The sequence below is a fragment of the Nansenia antarctica genome, assembly GCF_963989245.1.
Source record: "Nansenia antarctica genome assembly, chromosome: 15".
NCBI classification, from domain to species: Eukaryota; Metazoa; Chordata; class Actinopteri; order Argentiniformes; family Microstomatidae; genus Nansenia; species Nansenia antarctica.
The window spans coordinates 1,016,363-1,034,963 of record NC_137685.1 but is presented as its reverse complement, the minus strand read 5'-3'; the positions used below and the strand labels follow the sequence as shown (position 1 = coordinate 1,034,963).

At 47.2% G+C, this 18,601-nt stretch overlaps 1 protein-coding gene across 1 annotated transcript; it reads right to left on the bottom strand.

Annotated features, from left to right (window-relative positions):
- Positions 1–175: 175 nt before the first annotated feature.
- Positions 176–18,176, bottom strand: stau1 (staufen double-stranded RNA binding protein 1). Its single transcript, XM_080545669.1, has 15 exons — positions 18,041–18,176; positions 15,020–15,222; positions 14,561–14,682; positions 13,771–13,933; positions 11,491–11,644; positions 10,710–10,881; positions 10,078–10,176; positions 9,396–9,608; positions 8,758–8,901; positions 5,951–6,097; positions 5,382–5,460; positions 4,542–4,861; positions 3,984–4,106; positions 3,057–3,136; positions 176–1,092 (listed from the first exon to the last, which is right to left on the bottom strand). Exons 1-15 carry the CDS (start codon positions 18,046–18,048, stop codon positions 1,005–1,007), a joined length of 2,115 nt encoding a protein of 704 aa, XP_080401795.1. The 5' UTR covers positions 18,049–18,176; the 3' UTR covers positions 176–1,004.
- Between the last annotated feature and the right edge of the window lie 425 nt (positions 18,177–18,601).

Below are 18,601 nucleotides of genomic sequence, written 5' to 3'. Positions count from 1 at the left end.
CCTCTATCACACTCCCATTTTCTATCTACACACTCACATACAACTCGACTCAGATGACTTCTTTCCGTTACACCAGGTTTACCCAGAGGGTGGCGCTGTTGACACATACAACTCGACTCGGATGACTTCTTTTGTGCGTGACAGCACACCAGTTTTACTTACATTCCATGGGGAGCAGAGAGGGGGGGGGGGGGGGGGGTTGACACTGGGCTGGGGGGGAGGGGGGGCATCAGGGAGACTGATGCAACAGGGGGGACGGGGGGGGGACATCGTGCTTAGACCATACGCAACAGAGACTTATACTGCCCCGCCATACACAGTGGGGCCAACATCACAGGACATCACACACACTCTACATTTAGTCACAGAACCGTCCCAGCCCTACATGGTCATGTGGATAAACGCTCCACTTGTGGTTGTTGCTGTTGTTGTTCTAAAGCACTCTAGGAAAATCAACAGTGGTTGGCTAGCTGCATCCTAGCCTCGTATGGCGTCCCAAACTTCTTCACAGAGACTCTGTCTCTCTGCTGTAACAATCCGCCGACAACTCCATCATGGGGGTTTTCTTACAGAATCATAAAACGACAATTAAAAACAGGAGAAAGAAAATAATCATCATCATAAAGAGGAAAGAAAAAAAAAAAACTTCCTACTCGAAACCGAAACGTCTTCTCACAGTTAAACATTGTGGAAACTCACACTCATCTTTTAACAGAGCGAACCACCATGTAACGGAATAGGATGCAGCTACATCTTCTACCAAGCAGCAGAAAAATAATAAATAAATGTGAACAATTAAACAACATCAAGGAGGAAAACGTCCTTTTTTTTTCTTTTTCTATCAATCTTGTTTAACTGTGAACATTTGGGAACATGTAATACGAACAGAGCTGGTCAGAGCTACAGTGCCCTCAGCTCCCTGTAGCTTCTAACAACAGCGTATCAGAACACTGTGTCCGAGTTTTCTTTAGTGCTTCTTTCCAAACAACCGATCGTCCGTCTGTCTACACGGTGCCGTCCAGCGTCTGTCCCAGGGTGGTTGAGTTAGCCTGTTTGAGGAGGGAGTCGCCTTCCATGTCCTGTTTGCCACACCTGCAGAGAACCAGACAAGTCAGCGTTACGACGTTCTACTGAAGACGTCTCCACTGGTCGTCTTAGCTGGAAGAATTAAGGACAAAACTATAATAATTATTCCCATCATTCACTATCAATAGTAGCCTATCCAACCCTTTCCTGTCGGAAATGGTGAATGGACTGCACTTATATAGCTATGCTTTTATCCAAAGCGCTTTACAACGGCCTCTCATTCACCCATTCACACACACATTCACACACCAATGGCGGCAAGCTACCATGCAAGGCGCCGGCCCGCTCACTGGGAGCGATTTGGGGTTTCGGTGTCTTGCCCAAGGACACTTCGACATGTGGCCGGCCGGGGCTCGAACCGCCGATCTGCCAACCTTGTGATCATTAGAAGTAGGGGTGCAACGGTTCAGTTGGCCCACGGTTCGGTACGGTTCGGTATTTTGGGTCACGGTTTTCGGTACGGTTCGGTTCAGAAACAAATGCTACTATTTATTTACAAACTGTTACTTTACTTTATTTTGCTTATACATAATATGGAACTTTAACATACACATGTATATGTTATATATATAATGTATATATAATTGTATATAAACAAAAAACACTTTCAAATGTCCAAAAATAAATAAACACTTTCGAAAGTAAAAGTGCACTTTAGCCTTGACAGCTGGTAGCCCGTATACAAACAGGAGGAAAACAAATTCACACTACAAAAGTAACACTTTCCACATAGCGTTCCAACATGTCATGTGTTGTATTCCAACGAGTTGCGACATCGTGGATTAATTAGTGTTTTGGTAAGTCTAACATATCTTGTTTAATTGTCAGAATATGGTGGGCTGTGGTGCTTTTGTGGAAGAAAGTGACTGCATGTCTGATCTTACCCAGGAGGCGGGACACCGGGGTTATTGCCACTGCCTTCTTGGCGGCGAGATTTACGACGTGCGCAAAGCAGCCGATCTGTGGCCCCAGTCCACCAGCTTCATGGATCGCATTTACGATATTTGCTGCGTTGTCTGTTGTTACGGGAATTGTTATGTTTGGCCTCTCCAACTTCCACTCAGTCACTGCATTTGTTAGTTCCTCTGCCAGGTGCGCGCTGGTATGGCTTTCGTATAGTGGACGAGTTTGCAGTACTGCGCTCTTCATCTCCCAATCCGGTGACATGTAGTGGACCGTGACAGTGAGGTAACTCTCCGTTGCCCGGGAGGTCCAACCCTCCGTAGTCAGTGCAAAGCTCTGTGTTTTTGCCAAATCGTCTTCAATGCCTCTGCGCGTTGTTTGGTAAATACCGGGGATTATTTTGGTGCTGAATGATGTACGGGAGGGGACACTGTAACGGGGCTCGAGAGTTTTTATCAGATTTCGAAAACCCAAATCTCCAACCACCGAAAAGGGCTGCAAATCCTTTGCAATGAACACCCCCACTGCATTGGTTATTTTTTTCTGTTTCTCTGAAGTGGTAGTGTACGTCTGTCCGAACGCATCAGAGAGAGACTGCTGTCTGCTCACTGACGCTACCTGACTGGCTTTCCTGCTCCCAGTCAGTGTTATCGTTGAGTGGTAGCGGCGAATATGCTGGTTCATGTTAGAGGTGCAACCATTTGCATATGGCACACGCTTTAAGCAGAGCTTGCAGACAGTAATATTTCTGTCCACTGTTTTCCCCCCCTTATTGTCGTATTCAACGGGAAAAGCGAAATGACCAATGACCCCACACCGCAGACTTGTAGGAATCCGGGGCTTCCTCAAACTGTTGCGGCGCTCTCAGAGCTAATTTACGAACGCAGCCAAATCGCAGCATAAACCGAAAACCGTCACGGTTCACTAGTGAATTGAGCCGTGGAACGCAAACCGTACCGTCCGTAAAAAAACCGAGAACCGTTGCACCCCTAATTAGAAGGCAGCTCTACCTCCTGCACCACAGCCGCCCAGTATCGTATAGTAAAATCCTACATGAGGGCCCTTACCCAGAGATTGGTCCGTTTCCTGTCCGGTCGTTGTGCTGCTGGTCCAGCTCTGATAGTAACTTCAGTATATTTAAGGCTGCCTGTGGCGGAGGGGAGAAGAACACAATGATCTGTCTCAGTCCAGGTTCTATCTTCATCAGGATGAACACCAGAGCTCCTGACGGGGTCGCTGCCTCACCATGTCATGACAGGGTTAGGGTAGGGTTAGTCGCTGGGTCGTTGTCTCACCATGTCATGACAGGGTTAGGGTAGGGTAGGGTTAGTCGCTGGGTCGCTGCCTCACCATGTCATGACAGGGTTAGGGTTAGGGTTAGGGTAGGGTTAGTCGCTGGGTCGTTGCCTCACCATGTCATGACAGGGTTAGGGTTAGTCGCTGGGTCGTTGCCTCACCATGTCATGACAGGGTTAGGGTTAGGGTAGGGTTAGTCGCTGGGTCGCTGCCTCACCATGTCATGACAGGGTTAGGGTTAGTCGCTGGGTCGCTGCCTCACCATGTCATGACAGGGTTAGGGTTAGGGTAGGGTTAGTCGCTGGGTCGTTGTCTCACCATGTCATGACAGGGTTAGGGTTAGGGTAGGGTTAGTCGCTGGGTCGCTGCCTCACCATGTCATGACAGGGTTAGGGTTAGGGTAGGGTTAATCGCTGGGTCGCTGCCTCACCATGTCATGACAGGGTTAGGGTTAGGGTAGGGTTAGTCGCTGGGTCGTTGTCTCACCATGTCATGACAGGGTTAGGGTTAGGGTAGGGTTAGTCGCTGGGTCGTTGTCTCACCATGTCATGACAGGGTTAGGGTTAGGGTAGGGTTAGTCGCTGGGTCGTTGTCTCACCATGTCATGACAGGGTTAGGGTAGGGTTAGTCGCTGGGTCGCTGCCTCACCATGTCATGACAGGGTTAGGGTAGGGTTAGTCGCTGGGTCGTTGACTCACCATGTCATGACAGGACTCCACATCCTTCCCGATCCCGTGGCTGATGAGGGGCGGCTGGTAGGAGCAGTTGATCAGAGACACAAACTCGTTCTTGTTGTTTTTGGGGAAGTCTTTGTATTCCACCTGCAAGGCCAACGACAGAGATGGTGAACACTAGTGTCTGTGTGTGAGTGTGTCTAAACATATGCAGGGTTCGACAGTAACGCTGTTTTACTTGTCCGGAGCAAGTAAAACATTCGCGGGGTTTGTTTGCGCGAGCACGACGATGCTACTAGATCCTGGATCTGTTAGATGATCGTGGAGTGAAGATATTATCAAAGCGTACGGGTGACCGACAGGCGAATACGCTTTGATAATATCTTCACTCACGATCATCTAGTCTAGTCTGGCGCCTGCGCCGTCTGTTGTTCTTCCTGCACACAGGTAAACAGATCCAGGATCTAGCAGCGTCGTCGGGCTCGTGCAAACAAACCCGGCAAATGTTTTACTTGCTCCGCATTACTGTCGAAAATATTTTGCGGGCTAGAAGTATGTGTGTGTGTGTGTGCGTGCGTCTACCTGCAGGCCCTGCACGGTGGCCAGGTAGCCCAGCTGCTGGGAGGGTCTGGTGAGGGGTCCGTGGGGGATGTGTCCCAGGCCGCCCTGCCCCTGCAGGATGGTCTCTGCCGTCAGCGAGGTTCCGGAGTACAGCAGCTCGTTGGCGATCATGGCGGTGATGGTTGCCATGGCGGGGTTGGCCGTCTCGCGGCTGTAGTCCTTCTGGAGGAAGTCCTGCCTGGCGCCCACCGCCTGGGCCACCTCCGGTACCATGGGCAGGATGCCGGCAGGGAGCTGCTGGTGGCTGAGGTAGGGCATGCGGTACTCCACCTCCTTGGGGCCTGAGGGGGGCGCCAGAGAGAACATTTAGAGAACATTTAGAGAACTTTTTATTTTATTTTATCACTTGTTTTTATTGGGTTTCAGCATAGACATGGACAGAACATCATATCTACATCTTATGAGAAAACAAAGAGTAAAGAAACATAGCATAACCCCTAAACAGAGGAGGGGTAAGAAAGTGAAAAGGAAAATAAAAAAAGTAAGAAAAAAAAGGGAGAAAGTAAGAAGAGATAAGAAGTCCAGAGGTGTTTCAATCATCATGTTACTGGTCATATGTTCTGAATGAGTATTAAGTTAGGAGGTGTCACGTTTCATACAAATTTTACATTTTTCACAGTATTTTTTAAAATATATTGATTTTGAGTCTCAAAAGGTATGTCATCTTTACCATAACACAAATGTCTTGGATAATTTCCAGCCACTGTTCCTGTGTAGAGAACATTTTGTAAACAGGGACGGAGAAATGTTTGTTAACACAACACAGCCAGCTGGGGCTTCCAGAACGTTCCCCTGACTCACCCAGCGCCGCCGCGTCTTCCACCGAGCCCGGCTCGAAGAAGGTCACCTTCCTCCCGTCCCCAGGCTTCTTTAGAGGAGGCTTAGATGAGACAGAGACACACGTCAGTCAGTTAGCTTCTGAAGGCAGCCACAGCTTCAGTAATACTGTTAACACTAACAGAGCTCTGGACAGAAAGACCCGCAACTCCCCTACCCCTGCCACCCCCCCCCGACATGCATACAACCTCCCATAACCATCTCCCCTACCCCTGCCACCCCCCCGACATGCATACAACCTCCCCTAACCATCTCCCCTACCCCTGCCACCCCCCCGACATGCATACAACCTCCCCTAACCATCTCCCCTAACCCTGCCACCCCCCCGACATGCATACAACCTCCCCTAACCATCTCCCCTGTCCCTACCCCCCCCTCCCCGTTCGTTAACTCTGTGTTCTATGTGCTCATGTTATCTGTTGCTTGTTGTTTCTGTGTTTTCCGTTTCTCCCATATTGTCAGCGTCTTTGAGCCACGGAAAAGCTCTATGTAAATACAATGAATTATTATTATTATCAACACTGCTGCTGCACCTTTTCATCTGTTTTCAGAGCAGGTTTGGGCGGCTGCGGCTGAGGCACTTTGAACCCCAGCAGCTCCAACATCTTCTCTGCTGCGTTCCTCTTGGCCACCTTCTTACTGGGGCCCATGCCCTCCGCACACTGGCCACAGATCGTCACCTGGCGGCACAAACACAGCGCGTACACAGGTCAGAGAGCTAGGGGTCCCAGGGGGAGATAACAAACAGAGGGGGAGAGGGAGGGAGAGAGAAAGAGGGGGGGACGACGACGACAGAGAGACTGCAAGGGACAGACCGAACAAGAGATGGTCAACGGACAGTAGCAGGGGAACATCCATTGGTCCAGGTGTCGTTTCCAGGCTAGAGGTGAGCAGGAGTCAACAAGACGTCAGGGTTCGACAGTAACACTGTGTTACTTGCCCGGAGCAAGTAAAACATTCTCTAGGTTTGTTAGCGCGAGCACGACGACGCTGCTGGATCCTGGATATTTTTACCTGTGTGCAGGAAGAACAACAGACGACGCAGGCGCCAGACCAGACTAGATGATCGCGCCTGTCGATCACCCGTCGCATCACGTACGGACGGGTGATCGACAGGCGCGTACGCTTTGATAATATCTTCACTCACGATCATCTAGTCTGGTCTGGCGCCTGCGCCGTCTGTTGTTCTTCCTGCACACAGGTAAACATATCCAGGATCCAGCAGCGTCGTCGTGCTCACGCTAACAAACCCCGCGAATGTTTTACTTGCTCCGGGCAAGTAAACCAGCGTTGCTGTCGAACCCTGGACAGGCGTCTCACCTGCATAACGAACTCTCTGCGTCGAGGCAGGCCTCGCTCCGTCACCATGCAGTACTCCGGCTCCTTCTCGTTCTGTCAATAGTCAATAGTCTCAATAATAATAATTATAATAATCTCAATAGTTCTGTCACAAAACGCTGTTACGTATCCTCACACATGTTTAAGTGGGTATATGGAAATCCTTGGCCTTTCCTAGTGGGTATACGGCGTAGTCCTGCGTATCACCTAGACTACACCACAGACTTCTTCTTCTTCGGCGTATGGGTAGTTGTTTTTCCTCTCCACTCCACCAGGCTCGGGGCCGAGGGGCTACCCTTTTACCACCCCGAGACCTGGTTGAGGGGCTCACCCGGGCTATATTTCTGGACACCCCTCCAGAAGCCACGTCATCGTCTCGTCATCTAATACCGACAGACCATGCATCCCGTTGGGTGGGTGGTACACCGGGAAATCCAGGATAATATGGTCTGCGGTTTGGTCCTCTGCGCCACACTCGCACGACGCATTTGGGGCCAAGCCCCATCTGTGCATTGATGAGCGGAAACGCCCAACGCCGGTCCGGAGACGATTGAGCCTCACCCAGGATAGCCTTGGCAAGTCCATCCCGAGGGGCTCAGCGCCGGCGACTGGGATGTGGTCGCGGAGTTTGGAGGTGTTAGCCTCCCACTCCGCGCGCCACATATAATCCGCCCATCCTGCCGCACTGATGTTGAGATCTCTGCATTGCTGCCTGAGATCCTGTGCGGCAGGCACAAATGGGTGTCTCGACTTGAGACGCCGGGAGGGCTCCGCTGTTATAGTGAGCCTATCATGGAGCTGATGGTTATTAAGCTCCACGGCCCGGCAGGCGAGACGTGCTGTGGCTCCCATGCGGCGGAGGCCTGCGGGCTGGATGCCTGCTAGGATGGGAAGGTTGTCCACGGGGGTAGGACGCAAGCATCCTGTCACAATGCGCAAGGCTTCGTTTATAGGCGAGTCGATGAGGCGGGTGTGGGCACTGCGACACCATACTGGGGCGCAGTATTCACTAGTTGAATAAACGAGGGCTAGGGCTGCCGTGCGCAAGGTCCTTGCGCCGGCGCCCCAGCCCGAGCCAACCAGTCGCCTCATCAACGCCACACGAGCTGTTAACTTCTTGCGCAGTGACTCGAGGTGTCGGCGAAACGTGAGCGTCCTGTCCAATGTCACGCCGAGATAGATTGGCTCAGCGGAACATGGTAGGGGAGTTCCATCTAGGTGTACTCTAAGCTCACGTTTAGCCTCCCTGTTGTTAAGGTGGAAGGCAGCCGACACCGTCTTTGCCTCGCTAAGCTTCAATCTCCATTTCCGGAAGTATGCCACTAGTGTCTGCATGTCCTGGCTCAGAATCCCCTCCACAGACTGAACAAGAGATGGTCAACGGACAGCGGACAGTAGCTGGTGAACATACATGAACATTTATGTAAACCAGCTCCTTCCCTTCTTGTGATTTTTTTTTTTTACGTTTTTTTTTTTTTCCCTTTCCTAACACCAGGGGAGCCACCCCTCCTAAATTTCGTTGTTTGGTACCTGTACTGTAGCAATGACAATAAAGTCCATTCATTCATTCATTCATTCATAGTTTCCAGGCTAGAGGTGAGCTCAAGGCAAGTTTATTTGTATAGCACATTTCATACAACAGGGGCAAGTCAAAGTGCTTTACATGCATTATTTAAAAATACAGCAAGAGGAGCATAGTAAGAAAAAAAAAATGACAATGAATAAAAGCAAATATAAGAAGTAAATAGAAAAAAAAAAAAGACAATAGTTAATGGAAAAAAGACATTGATCGAAGTGTTTGTGTTTAATCATAACTGCTGCAAAAAAATTAAGGTTTTTAGCTTAGATTTAAATATTTTAAGGGTTTGGGCCAGTTTGATTTCTTCAGGGAGTTTGTTCCAGGAGCATGCGGCAGCGTGACTGAAAGCTGCTGCACCGTGTTTTGTTTTTACTCTTGGAATTATTAGCAACAAGGCAGGCGTCAACAAGACGGGCGTCTCACCTGCATAACGAACTCTCTGCGCCGAGGCAGGCCTCTCTCCGTCACCATGCAGTACTCTGGCTCCTTCTCCTTCTTGGCCTGCTGGATCTGGGCCAGGCGGCTGATGGGGTTCATGCCCTGCCCGTACTCTGGGCTGGTCTGCAGCTGGAGGGAGGGCAGGAGGTGGGTGGAGGGGGAGAGAAAGAGAGAGAGTCGTAATTATTACAGGGTTCCCACACCTGAAACATCCAATTCAAGCACCTTTCAAGGACTTTCACGACTCAATTCCCTCAAATTCAAGGACCCAACACGGCATTTGAGACAGAACTAGATGAGAATTTATATAATAGGAATTATCCGCTCACAGACAACAATTACAAATAGAGGCTTGAAAGTAAAAAAAAAAAGAATATATATTTTAAAAAATTAGAGAGAGAGAGAGAGAGAGGGGGAATTCAAGCACTTTCAATGACCCATGTCTATTTTTAAGGCCTTGATTATTATTTTTTTAATTCACAAACTTTCAAGGATTTCAAGGACCCGTGGGAACCCTGTTCTTAGTATTACGCACTTGACCGAGCTCTACCATAAGGCTTCCATCCAGTCAACATTCTATCCCCTTTAGACGCCCTCTCATCGACCACCCTGAGGCCTCTCACCTTAATGATGGACTTGGTTTTCTTCTTGATGCGTGGCAGCATCTTCTCCACCGTGGGCATGTGTGGCAGCCTCCTCAGCTCCTCCAGCACGGCCGTAGCTGCCAGCTTCTTGGCGATCTTTTTACTCTTCCCCTCGCCCTCCCCGGAGAACTCCCCCACTATCACCCGCACGGCAAAGCTCTTCATGTGGGGTGGACCCGCCTCCTTCAGAACCTGGGGGACAGGGAGACACACGGAGGCTATCAGAGAGATGACTAGGATCCACAAATGACTTGCACAGTTCGTGAGCTTAGAATTCTAAGGTTCTATCTCCGTTTAGAATGATAAGGTTCTATCTCCGTTTAGGGCAGTTCAGAGATATTGAGCGTCAAAGTTTTTACATTCCATTATGTTCTGTGAGATGGAACATACCCTTTTACTAAATTACTAAATAAAAAATGTCAACATTTTAAAAGAATGGAAAAAATTGTAGACAAAACATGACATGATTGTACAAGTTGCTGAAACTGAAATAAAAACTATGTATTTTTTTTTTTTTTTTTAAGTCAACATTTTAAAAATAACACCACACAGGCATTAATAAACACCTAATGGATCACATTATGTAAAAAACTCAATTTTGTCATGAGTTGCAAATGGGAGAAGCATCATGGGCCCATCTGGGGTTCTGTTCTCTGCCCACCTCAAAGTCCACTGGCATGTTCCTCTTCAGTGCAATTTCGAACACTTGGCTGATCTCAGACTTGTTGAGGTTCTCCTCCGCGGGTTCTCCTCCGTTCATCTGCAACCAACAGAGTTTGTGTTAGAACATACATATACATTTTCCATAGAACACTGTCTCATGGTCTCCCCAAAGAAGGAGCCACTATGTAAACATTTCAAGGCAGATTAAACGATGTTTAGTAATGACTAGAGTAACTATCTTTACCAATGACATTGTTGTTAACAAGTATAGCAACGGTGAAACAATGATCCTGTTCCTTTGAATTCCTTTGAATTCCTTTGAACTGTGAATTCAGTGTTGTAGTATCTGTGTGCATTCTGACATGAATCAACACCGCACTGTTTGAACATCCTGGGGGGAACACTGACTGTCTGGCTCTGTACTGTACCAACAATGAGGTGCTGTGATATAACAGCACGGCATACATTTGCTTTCATGTTGCAGAACAGATGAGGCAGTGAGCTCCATGTAGCACTGCTGCCCTGTGTCGACAACTCCCCTCACCTCTGTGTCTCCCCCTCCGCTCACCTCCCCTCCCCCCACCCCTCCCCTCACCTCACCTCTGTGTCTCTCCCCTCCCCTCCCCCCACCTCTGGCAGCTGCTGCAGTATGGGCTCCTTCTGCAGCGTCTTCAGGGCCTTGGCTGCGGCGTCGTGTTTGGCTAGCTGCCGCGTGCGCCCCTTCCCGTGGAACTGTTGCCCCCCGATGTTCAGCTCCATGTGGTACATCACCGGCCCCACCGGGGGGAACGGGTAGTAGTACCTGATAGAGAACACACAGCAGGAAGTCATATACACAGCAGAACGTCAGATGCAGAACGCTGTGATTGGCTCACTGTGCTGCTCTAGGGGACGTTGAGCTACTAAATGAATCCTAACCACTTTGGTGCTTATTAGTACAACCTCTCACTCCACTGAGAAGGAGCCTTTTACTCAAGAGGAAATTAACTTGGCCTCCGTCTGGCAGTGAAGTTAACATCGCCCCACAATGACACTGTGTGGCATGCTAGAAAGCAGGGTTCGACAGTAACGCCGTTTTACTTGTCTGGACCAAGTAAAACATTTGCCGGGTTTGTTTGCGCGAGCACGACGACGCTGCTGGATCCTGGATCTGTTTACCTGTGTGCAGGAAGAACAACAGACGGCGCAGGCGCCAGACCAGACTAGATGATCGTGGAGTGAAGATATTATCAAAGCGTACGGGTGATCGACAGGCGCGTACGCTTTGATAATATCTTCACTCAAGATCATCTAGTCTGGTCTGGCGCCTGCGCCGTCTGTTGTTCTTCCTGCACACAGGTAAACATATCCAGGATCTAGTAAAACAGCGTTACTGTCGAACCCTGAATGTGCTCAGGACGAGGGGACTCACTGTTGCATGGAGCGTTGGTACGGCCCAGGGGCCCTGATGTTGTAGTTGAAGCTCGGTCTCATTCCAGGGTACGGGTCGATAGGCTTGTACATGGGCTTCTTCCCAAGCTTCATACAAAGTGCGTTCAGCTCCACAGTGTGCGTCATGCAGTCGACTGTGACACACACAGAGACACACACAAACAGACACAGAAACATGAAACAATGCTTACTGGACAAGACGTTACGGAACGATGGAGGCAAGAGATTATATATGCCTGGTGACAAAAAACATACAAGCACATGCATGCACACGCACACACACACACGCACACCTGGGTTTCCGTTAACCGGCAATTACCGGTCTTTGTCCGGTAAAATTTGGTGAAGTCCGACAAATTGAAAAGTCGTCGGACATATTGTCCGGTGAAAATAATTCCCTTTGAATACAATTCGCTAAAGCTGGCTGGGTGCGTTCGTAAACATGCTCTGGAAATCCGATCAGCACTCGCGGAACGCCTCTCGTCCAATCGAACGACTCGGTCGCTCTGTGACATCGAAGCCAGCGTGCGCTCCGGCGCTCTCAGAGCGTGTTTACGAACGCACCCCTAGAAGTTTCCAGCCAGCTAGCTGAAGCTGCTACACACACCAGAGCCATGGCGACCGAACGGCAAGTTAAACAACATACTATAAAAGTGACATTGTTTTACTCATTACTCATACGTTTGTTGTCATTCGGCGGTGCTAATAGTCGCTTTCTTTTTAAATTTATTTAATTTATTTTATTTTAGCAGTTTCCCCGAAAGTTAAGTGTTTGTTTTTATATCACTATTTGCACTTCTGGTTAGATGCTAAACTGCATTTTGTTGTCTGGTACTTGTACTCTGCAATGACAATAAAGTTGAATCTCACCTAATCTAATCTAATCTAAAATAATCTAAAATAATCCCATCACTATTACTCCCTATTTTCATCAGTGTTTCAATCCTTGAATCTGTGATGGAAATCAAGCAAAGAAACGCCCTCTGTACAAAGGACCTACTGACCAAAATCCCTGTTCCCCGTAGCCTACATGCTTGCACTGTTACTGTTCAATAAAATGTTATACATCTAGACATTGTGGTATTTCTTTATATACGTATCCCAGACTGCCTATCAATTGTTTCTCAATAAACAGTTATGTTCTTCCCATTGTCATACTCCCGAGCTAAACGAAATGCCTTCCCAATAACCAGCGAGACTTATAGAAATGACGTTGTTTTATTTATTGAAAAAAAAAAAAAGGGTAAAACTGTAAAGAGAAAATAGAAAACTCACATTAATCCCAAACAATTTAACAAACTTCAGTTAACGTAATGTGGAGTCCGTTCATTGATCGATGCTGTCTGTTCAGTTCCCAGTGAGGCGCCCGTTCAGCGCTGGACCCGTTCAGCGCTGGATTTGACGCATGGCATAGCGCGCATGCGTCAAATCATGTTATATTATTATATATTATATAGCTCGCATCTAATCGTATCGGATGAGAAATAGACATTAAATGGCATATATAGGCCGCTACACAACAGTAATCACCGCGACAAACAGCTATATTAGATTTGGAGAAAAAAAATATATGATTTAGAAAAAAAAAATTTTTATTATATTTTAATATGATGACCGGAATATATCACGTTTGTCCGGTAAATCGAATTTTTCCCGGACACGATGTCCGACGGCAAATTTTTCTAACGGAAACCCTGACGCACACGCACACACACTCGCACAAACACACACACAGACAGACACACACAGACACGCACACTCACCCATACACACTGGCATGCACACACACAGAATTCGGCCACTCCCCCAGTCATTACTATTGACACAGACACAGACACACACACAGACACAGACACACACACAGACACAGACACACAGACACACATACAGACACAGACACAGACAGACACACAGACACAGACACACATACAGACACACACACAGACACACACACAGACACACACACAGACACAGCCACAGACACAGACACAGACACAGACACAGACACAGACACACACAGACAGACACACATACAGACAGACACACAGACACACACACAGACACAGACACAGACACACAGACACACATACAGACACACACACAGACACACAGACACACAGACACACAGACACAGACACAGACACAGACACACATACAGACACACACACAGACACACACACAGACACAGGCACAGACACAGACACAGACACACATACAGACACACACACAGACACACAGACACAGACACAGACACAGACACAGGCGTTTGGGCTCTTGCCTGTGTTGCGGGGGCTCCTCATGCTGGGTTTGGGCAGCAGGGTCTGGGCCAGGGCCGAGGCGGCGGCAGAGTGCTGGGCCTTCTTTATGCTGGTCCCCTCCGCCTCCCACTGCTGCTCCCCCAGGGTCAGCCTCACTGAGAAGATCTGGGAGACACAGCAGGCGGACAGAGCAGAGAGAATCAGAATCGCTTGTATTACATCCAATGTACAGGTACGCAAAAGTGAAGAATTCTTAGGCTTAGGGTATTCGATGTCGGCCTTGCAGCAGGATACAAAATCAACAATAAAGCCAGTGAGAAGTACAGAAAGACTGTGTAAGGTAGGGACTCCTAGGGAGATGAAAGGGATATGGAAGTTAGATTAACGAGCAGAGGTTGTACATTGTTTCCCTTTTTTAAATGTATCTTTATTGTATTTTATCTTTACCTTTTCTTTGGACTGTTTTCCCCCCTGCTTTTATATTCATTCTATGCATGTATATGTTTTTATATTCACTTTATGTTCTTATTCCTGTTGTAAAGCACTTTGAGCTGCATTTCTTGTATGAAAGGTGCTCTATAAATAAAGCTTTACTTACTTACTTACTTACTAACAATAATAGAATAAAGTAAGATAAGTAAAGTAAGTAATAATAAAGTAACCATGTAAAACTGGTTATTGCAATGAACTCCAGTACTCAAGAGCAGAACCAAGACAAACAACAGTGGTCTCCCAGGGTCGCTTGTGAGAGTCAGTAGCTGTTAACGGTCGCTCACGTTTAACGGTCGTTACCTTGGAGTGAGCTGGCCCTTGCTCACAGAGCAGCTTATACTCAGGTTGGATCTTGTTGAAACGGGCTAACTCATTCACCAAACACATTGGGGTCTTCTCTTTAGGGTTTGCCATGTACGTTTCTAAAACAAAACAAACAAGATAAGAAGAGAGAATGATCATGAATCCATGGCTGAGCTCTCAAACACAGATAGTTTAAGCAGGGTTCGACAGTAACGCTTTTGTACTTGCCCGGAGCAAGTAAAACATTCGCGGGGTTTGTTTGCGCGAGCCAGACGACGCTGCTGGATCCTGGATATGTTTCGTCGTCGGGCTCGCACAAACAAACCCGGCGAATGTTTTACTTGCTCCGGGCAAAGTAAAACAGTGTTACAGTCGATCCCTGTTTAGTATTGATCGATCGAGAGAGAAAGAGGGAGAGAGACACACACACACACACACACACACACACACACGCACCTGTGGAGGGGAGGCTGAAGGGAGTGGCTGACCCTGAGGGGAGGGCAGAGCTCCGGAGGGGGTGACTGGCACTCTCTGAAGGCAGGGTGGCCGAGGTGCAGGGGATGCTGTAGCCTGGCTGGGGCTGGGGCAGCTGCAGGGGGGTGGCAGCGTTGGGCATGGGGCTGCCCGGACACTGGTACTGGAGCTGGAGCTGAGACATACTGGTGGGGTGGGTGGAGTTAGTGGCAGGCTGAGGTCAGGGTGGGAGCTTTTGCAGTTCAGCAGCAATAGGAGCTGTAAGCAGATGTTTGTATGTTTGTATGAGGTGAGAGACTGCAACGCTCTGCCTGGGAAGTAGAGGGATAAGACAGACAGGGTTAAGGGTTAAGACAAAAGAGACCAGATTGCACAGAATATCATATGCACATAATATGATGATATGCACGTAATATCACAATGAATGTGGCAATGTGCTTAGTTTGCTAAATATGTAAGTAAGTAAGTAAGTAAGTAAGTAAAGCTTTATTAGCGCCTTTCGTACATCAGTGTTTCCTCTACATGCATTTATTGGTGGCGGGCCGCCACGATGGAATTTCCTCCGCCACGAATTGATTCAGTCCCAAAAAAAAAAAAAAAGCTCTCCAAAAAAAAAAAAAAAAAAAAAAAATGTTTTTGCTGATTAAAATATATCTGATCCTAGATCAGCGCTATAATGGATGTTGACTAAAAGTGCACCTAAATCCACGCCCATCTCTCTCTAACCGCTGATCCAAAATCAGATTAATGACATTCAGTTGACGACGTGACACAAGGGCTCCTGATTGGTCTAAATGTGAACTGTGGTATTATTGTTATTGTGTACAGGCCACCGTAGTGACATCCGGGGGGTATTCCATCAACATCGCTAAAGGGAAAATCCAGGTTTAGTCTGATAAATCTCACGAGAGTTCTTACAAATATCCAGGCATATTCTGATAGGTCTCGCGAGAGTTATCAAAAATAAGCCAGGATTTTCCTTTAGCGACGTTGATGGAATACCCCCCAGGTCAGGTGGGCAGGTTACTACGAGACAACAAGAGACCGGTATTGTAGAGCTTACAGAGCGAGTTAAAATAAAGACACTTACATTGAAATACAGAAGGACTCACGTGTATGTTTAATAGAATAACACGACATGGTGTCAGAAGTCCTGTAAGTGAGTGTTAAGAGTTAGATCGGCCGACAAGTGTCATTTGAGCTCGTGACGGTGAGAAGGGAGAAGAAAAGATGGATGCTAATGCTAACGCGGGAGCAGCTGCAGTCCAGAGAACGGCGCCAGTTTCAAGTGCTACGTTAGCAGACATTAGCAAGTCAAAAAACGATTCTTATGTGCCGTCACTTTAGCAACGACACAGTATTGTCAAGGGGAAAAGAAGGGGAGACGATTTTTTTATTGACAACGGAATTACATGCTGGAAAAACATGCAGCTAAAATTCAGGGAACATTTGGACAATAAGAGACACACGGGAGAAGTACGGGAAAACAGGGCTCATGTGGGTCTCATCAAAGGTAAGAGTTTGTTTTCTTTAACTCAGCTGATACTCAGCTGTTTACCGAATGCTCCATCTGACTGTGATTTTACTTCTGTAATGTGGTGGGTTGACATAATTCACGCACGGAACTATAGGTTGAGACTATTGTTCCGTCCGTAGTACCCAAGTTGTTTAGACTGTTCTATTTACTGCTTGAGTGTGTTGTTGACAATCGTTCATGTCCTTCATTAAACGTTTAGCTTTGTCATTTGATACGCCGCCTACGACTACCATCTCTCTGCACTACAGTAAACAGTTAATCAGTAACGTTAGCCGCTTTTGTGCTCATGTAGGCCTACTTCGTATTATATTATAGCTGATGATCTTTGTGTGTGTATGTGACTGTCAGTCACAAGTTTATATTCTGTATATTCATTTTTTTTTTTTTTGGGCCATCCTCTAGTTTTGGCTGTGATTAGAAAAAAAAAAATAAAATAAAAAATTTGTTTTGAGCGCGCGTGCGCGTTTCATGCGCGTTCACGGACACCCGCCACCATTCTCAAAATTCCTGGAGGAAACACTGTACATGAAATGCAACTCAAAGCACTCAATATGCACCATAGTTCAACAAGGAAAGGATCATCATTCTAATTCTTAGTGTTGAGTTCAGGATGATTCATATGAATGAAAGCTTCATCAGGTTCACTGGCTTGCTGCAGACAAACACTCAACAACAACATGATTGAACTGCTCTGACTTCATCATTCAATGATGGGAATGAAACATGATCTCCAGTGACAGTAACACCATTACCAAGATGCATTAAGTTGTCCATTGATTCATTTCCGATTGCTTGCAACAGCTACAACCCTCCTCTCTCTATGCTGTCAGTTCTGCAAATGTGTTGGTTATCCAGCTAGGACAGTTGACTTAGCTAGCTGATATATGAATGAATGAATGGTCTTTATTGTCATTAACACAGTACAGGTACCAAACAACGAAATTTGGGAGGGGGGGCTCCCCTGGTGCTAGGAAAGGAAACTAAAAACAAGAAGGGAAAAGAGCTGGTTTACATAAATAAAGGCTATGTACACTATCCACTATACTATACTATACAAATAAAACACTGTGCTGTACTCTATGCTGTCAGCTTCGCAAATGTGTTGGTTATCCAGCTAGGATAGCTGACTTATCTAGCTGATATATGTCCATTGAAATGTCATTTCTTTGCACATTTGATTAGTTAGCTTCTCTGTTAACCAAACCAACCCTACCTCAGACAGATAACAGGCTAGCTGGCTAACGCGTTAGCACTGAGACATCACATCCTGCAGGTCAGATAATGAGTAATAAAGAAAGTAGGAACTAGTGTTCATATTTAAACGGAAGGAGCTCCTAACAGTGACATGTTTTAACAGCACACAGGCAGCTAGTTTAGCTAGCCTGGCAGAGAGCATCACTGTGACCGTTACAGGCTAGCTTAGCTCGAGACACAAATAAACCTGAACAAAGCTGATTAAAGCTCACCTGTTCATCTGTTCTGTGCGGGTCTGAGTTACTCCATGGAGACGCGGTGCTTCACTGAGGTGTTTGGTGGATTTTTCTCCAATCTTTAGGGGTTTTCAGGTGATTTTGGATCAAAATGTTGGTTTGTAAGGAGGTGAGGGGAGGGCAGACAAGGCAAACACTAAAGAGAATGGCCCAGGTTGACACAGCCTCCCGGAAATGACGTCGGAGGGCAGACAGGAAGTCCCGCCTCCTCCAAACCTGAACAGTCTCTCTGCTTCTCTGCTAGTCAGGCTGTCTGCTGGCAGCACCAATGAGATCAGTTGTTTATGTATTTAGTTTATGTTCAGTGATGACAGACGTCATAGTTTAGATATGGGGGCTTTGTTTACTAATATTTACTTTATGATTAGATAAGCACAGCTATAAGCACAGATATATAGCCTTCATGTCCAAAATCAGCTCCTTACCTTCTTGTGATTTTATGCATTTATGCTTTTTCTAAAATGTGTTTTTTTCCCCCTTTCCTAACACCAGGGGAGCCACCCCTCCTAAATGTCGTTGTTTGGTACCTGTACTGAA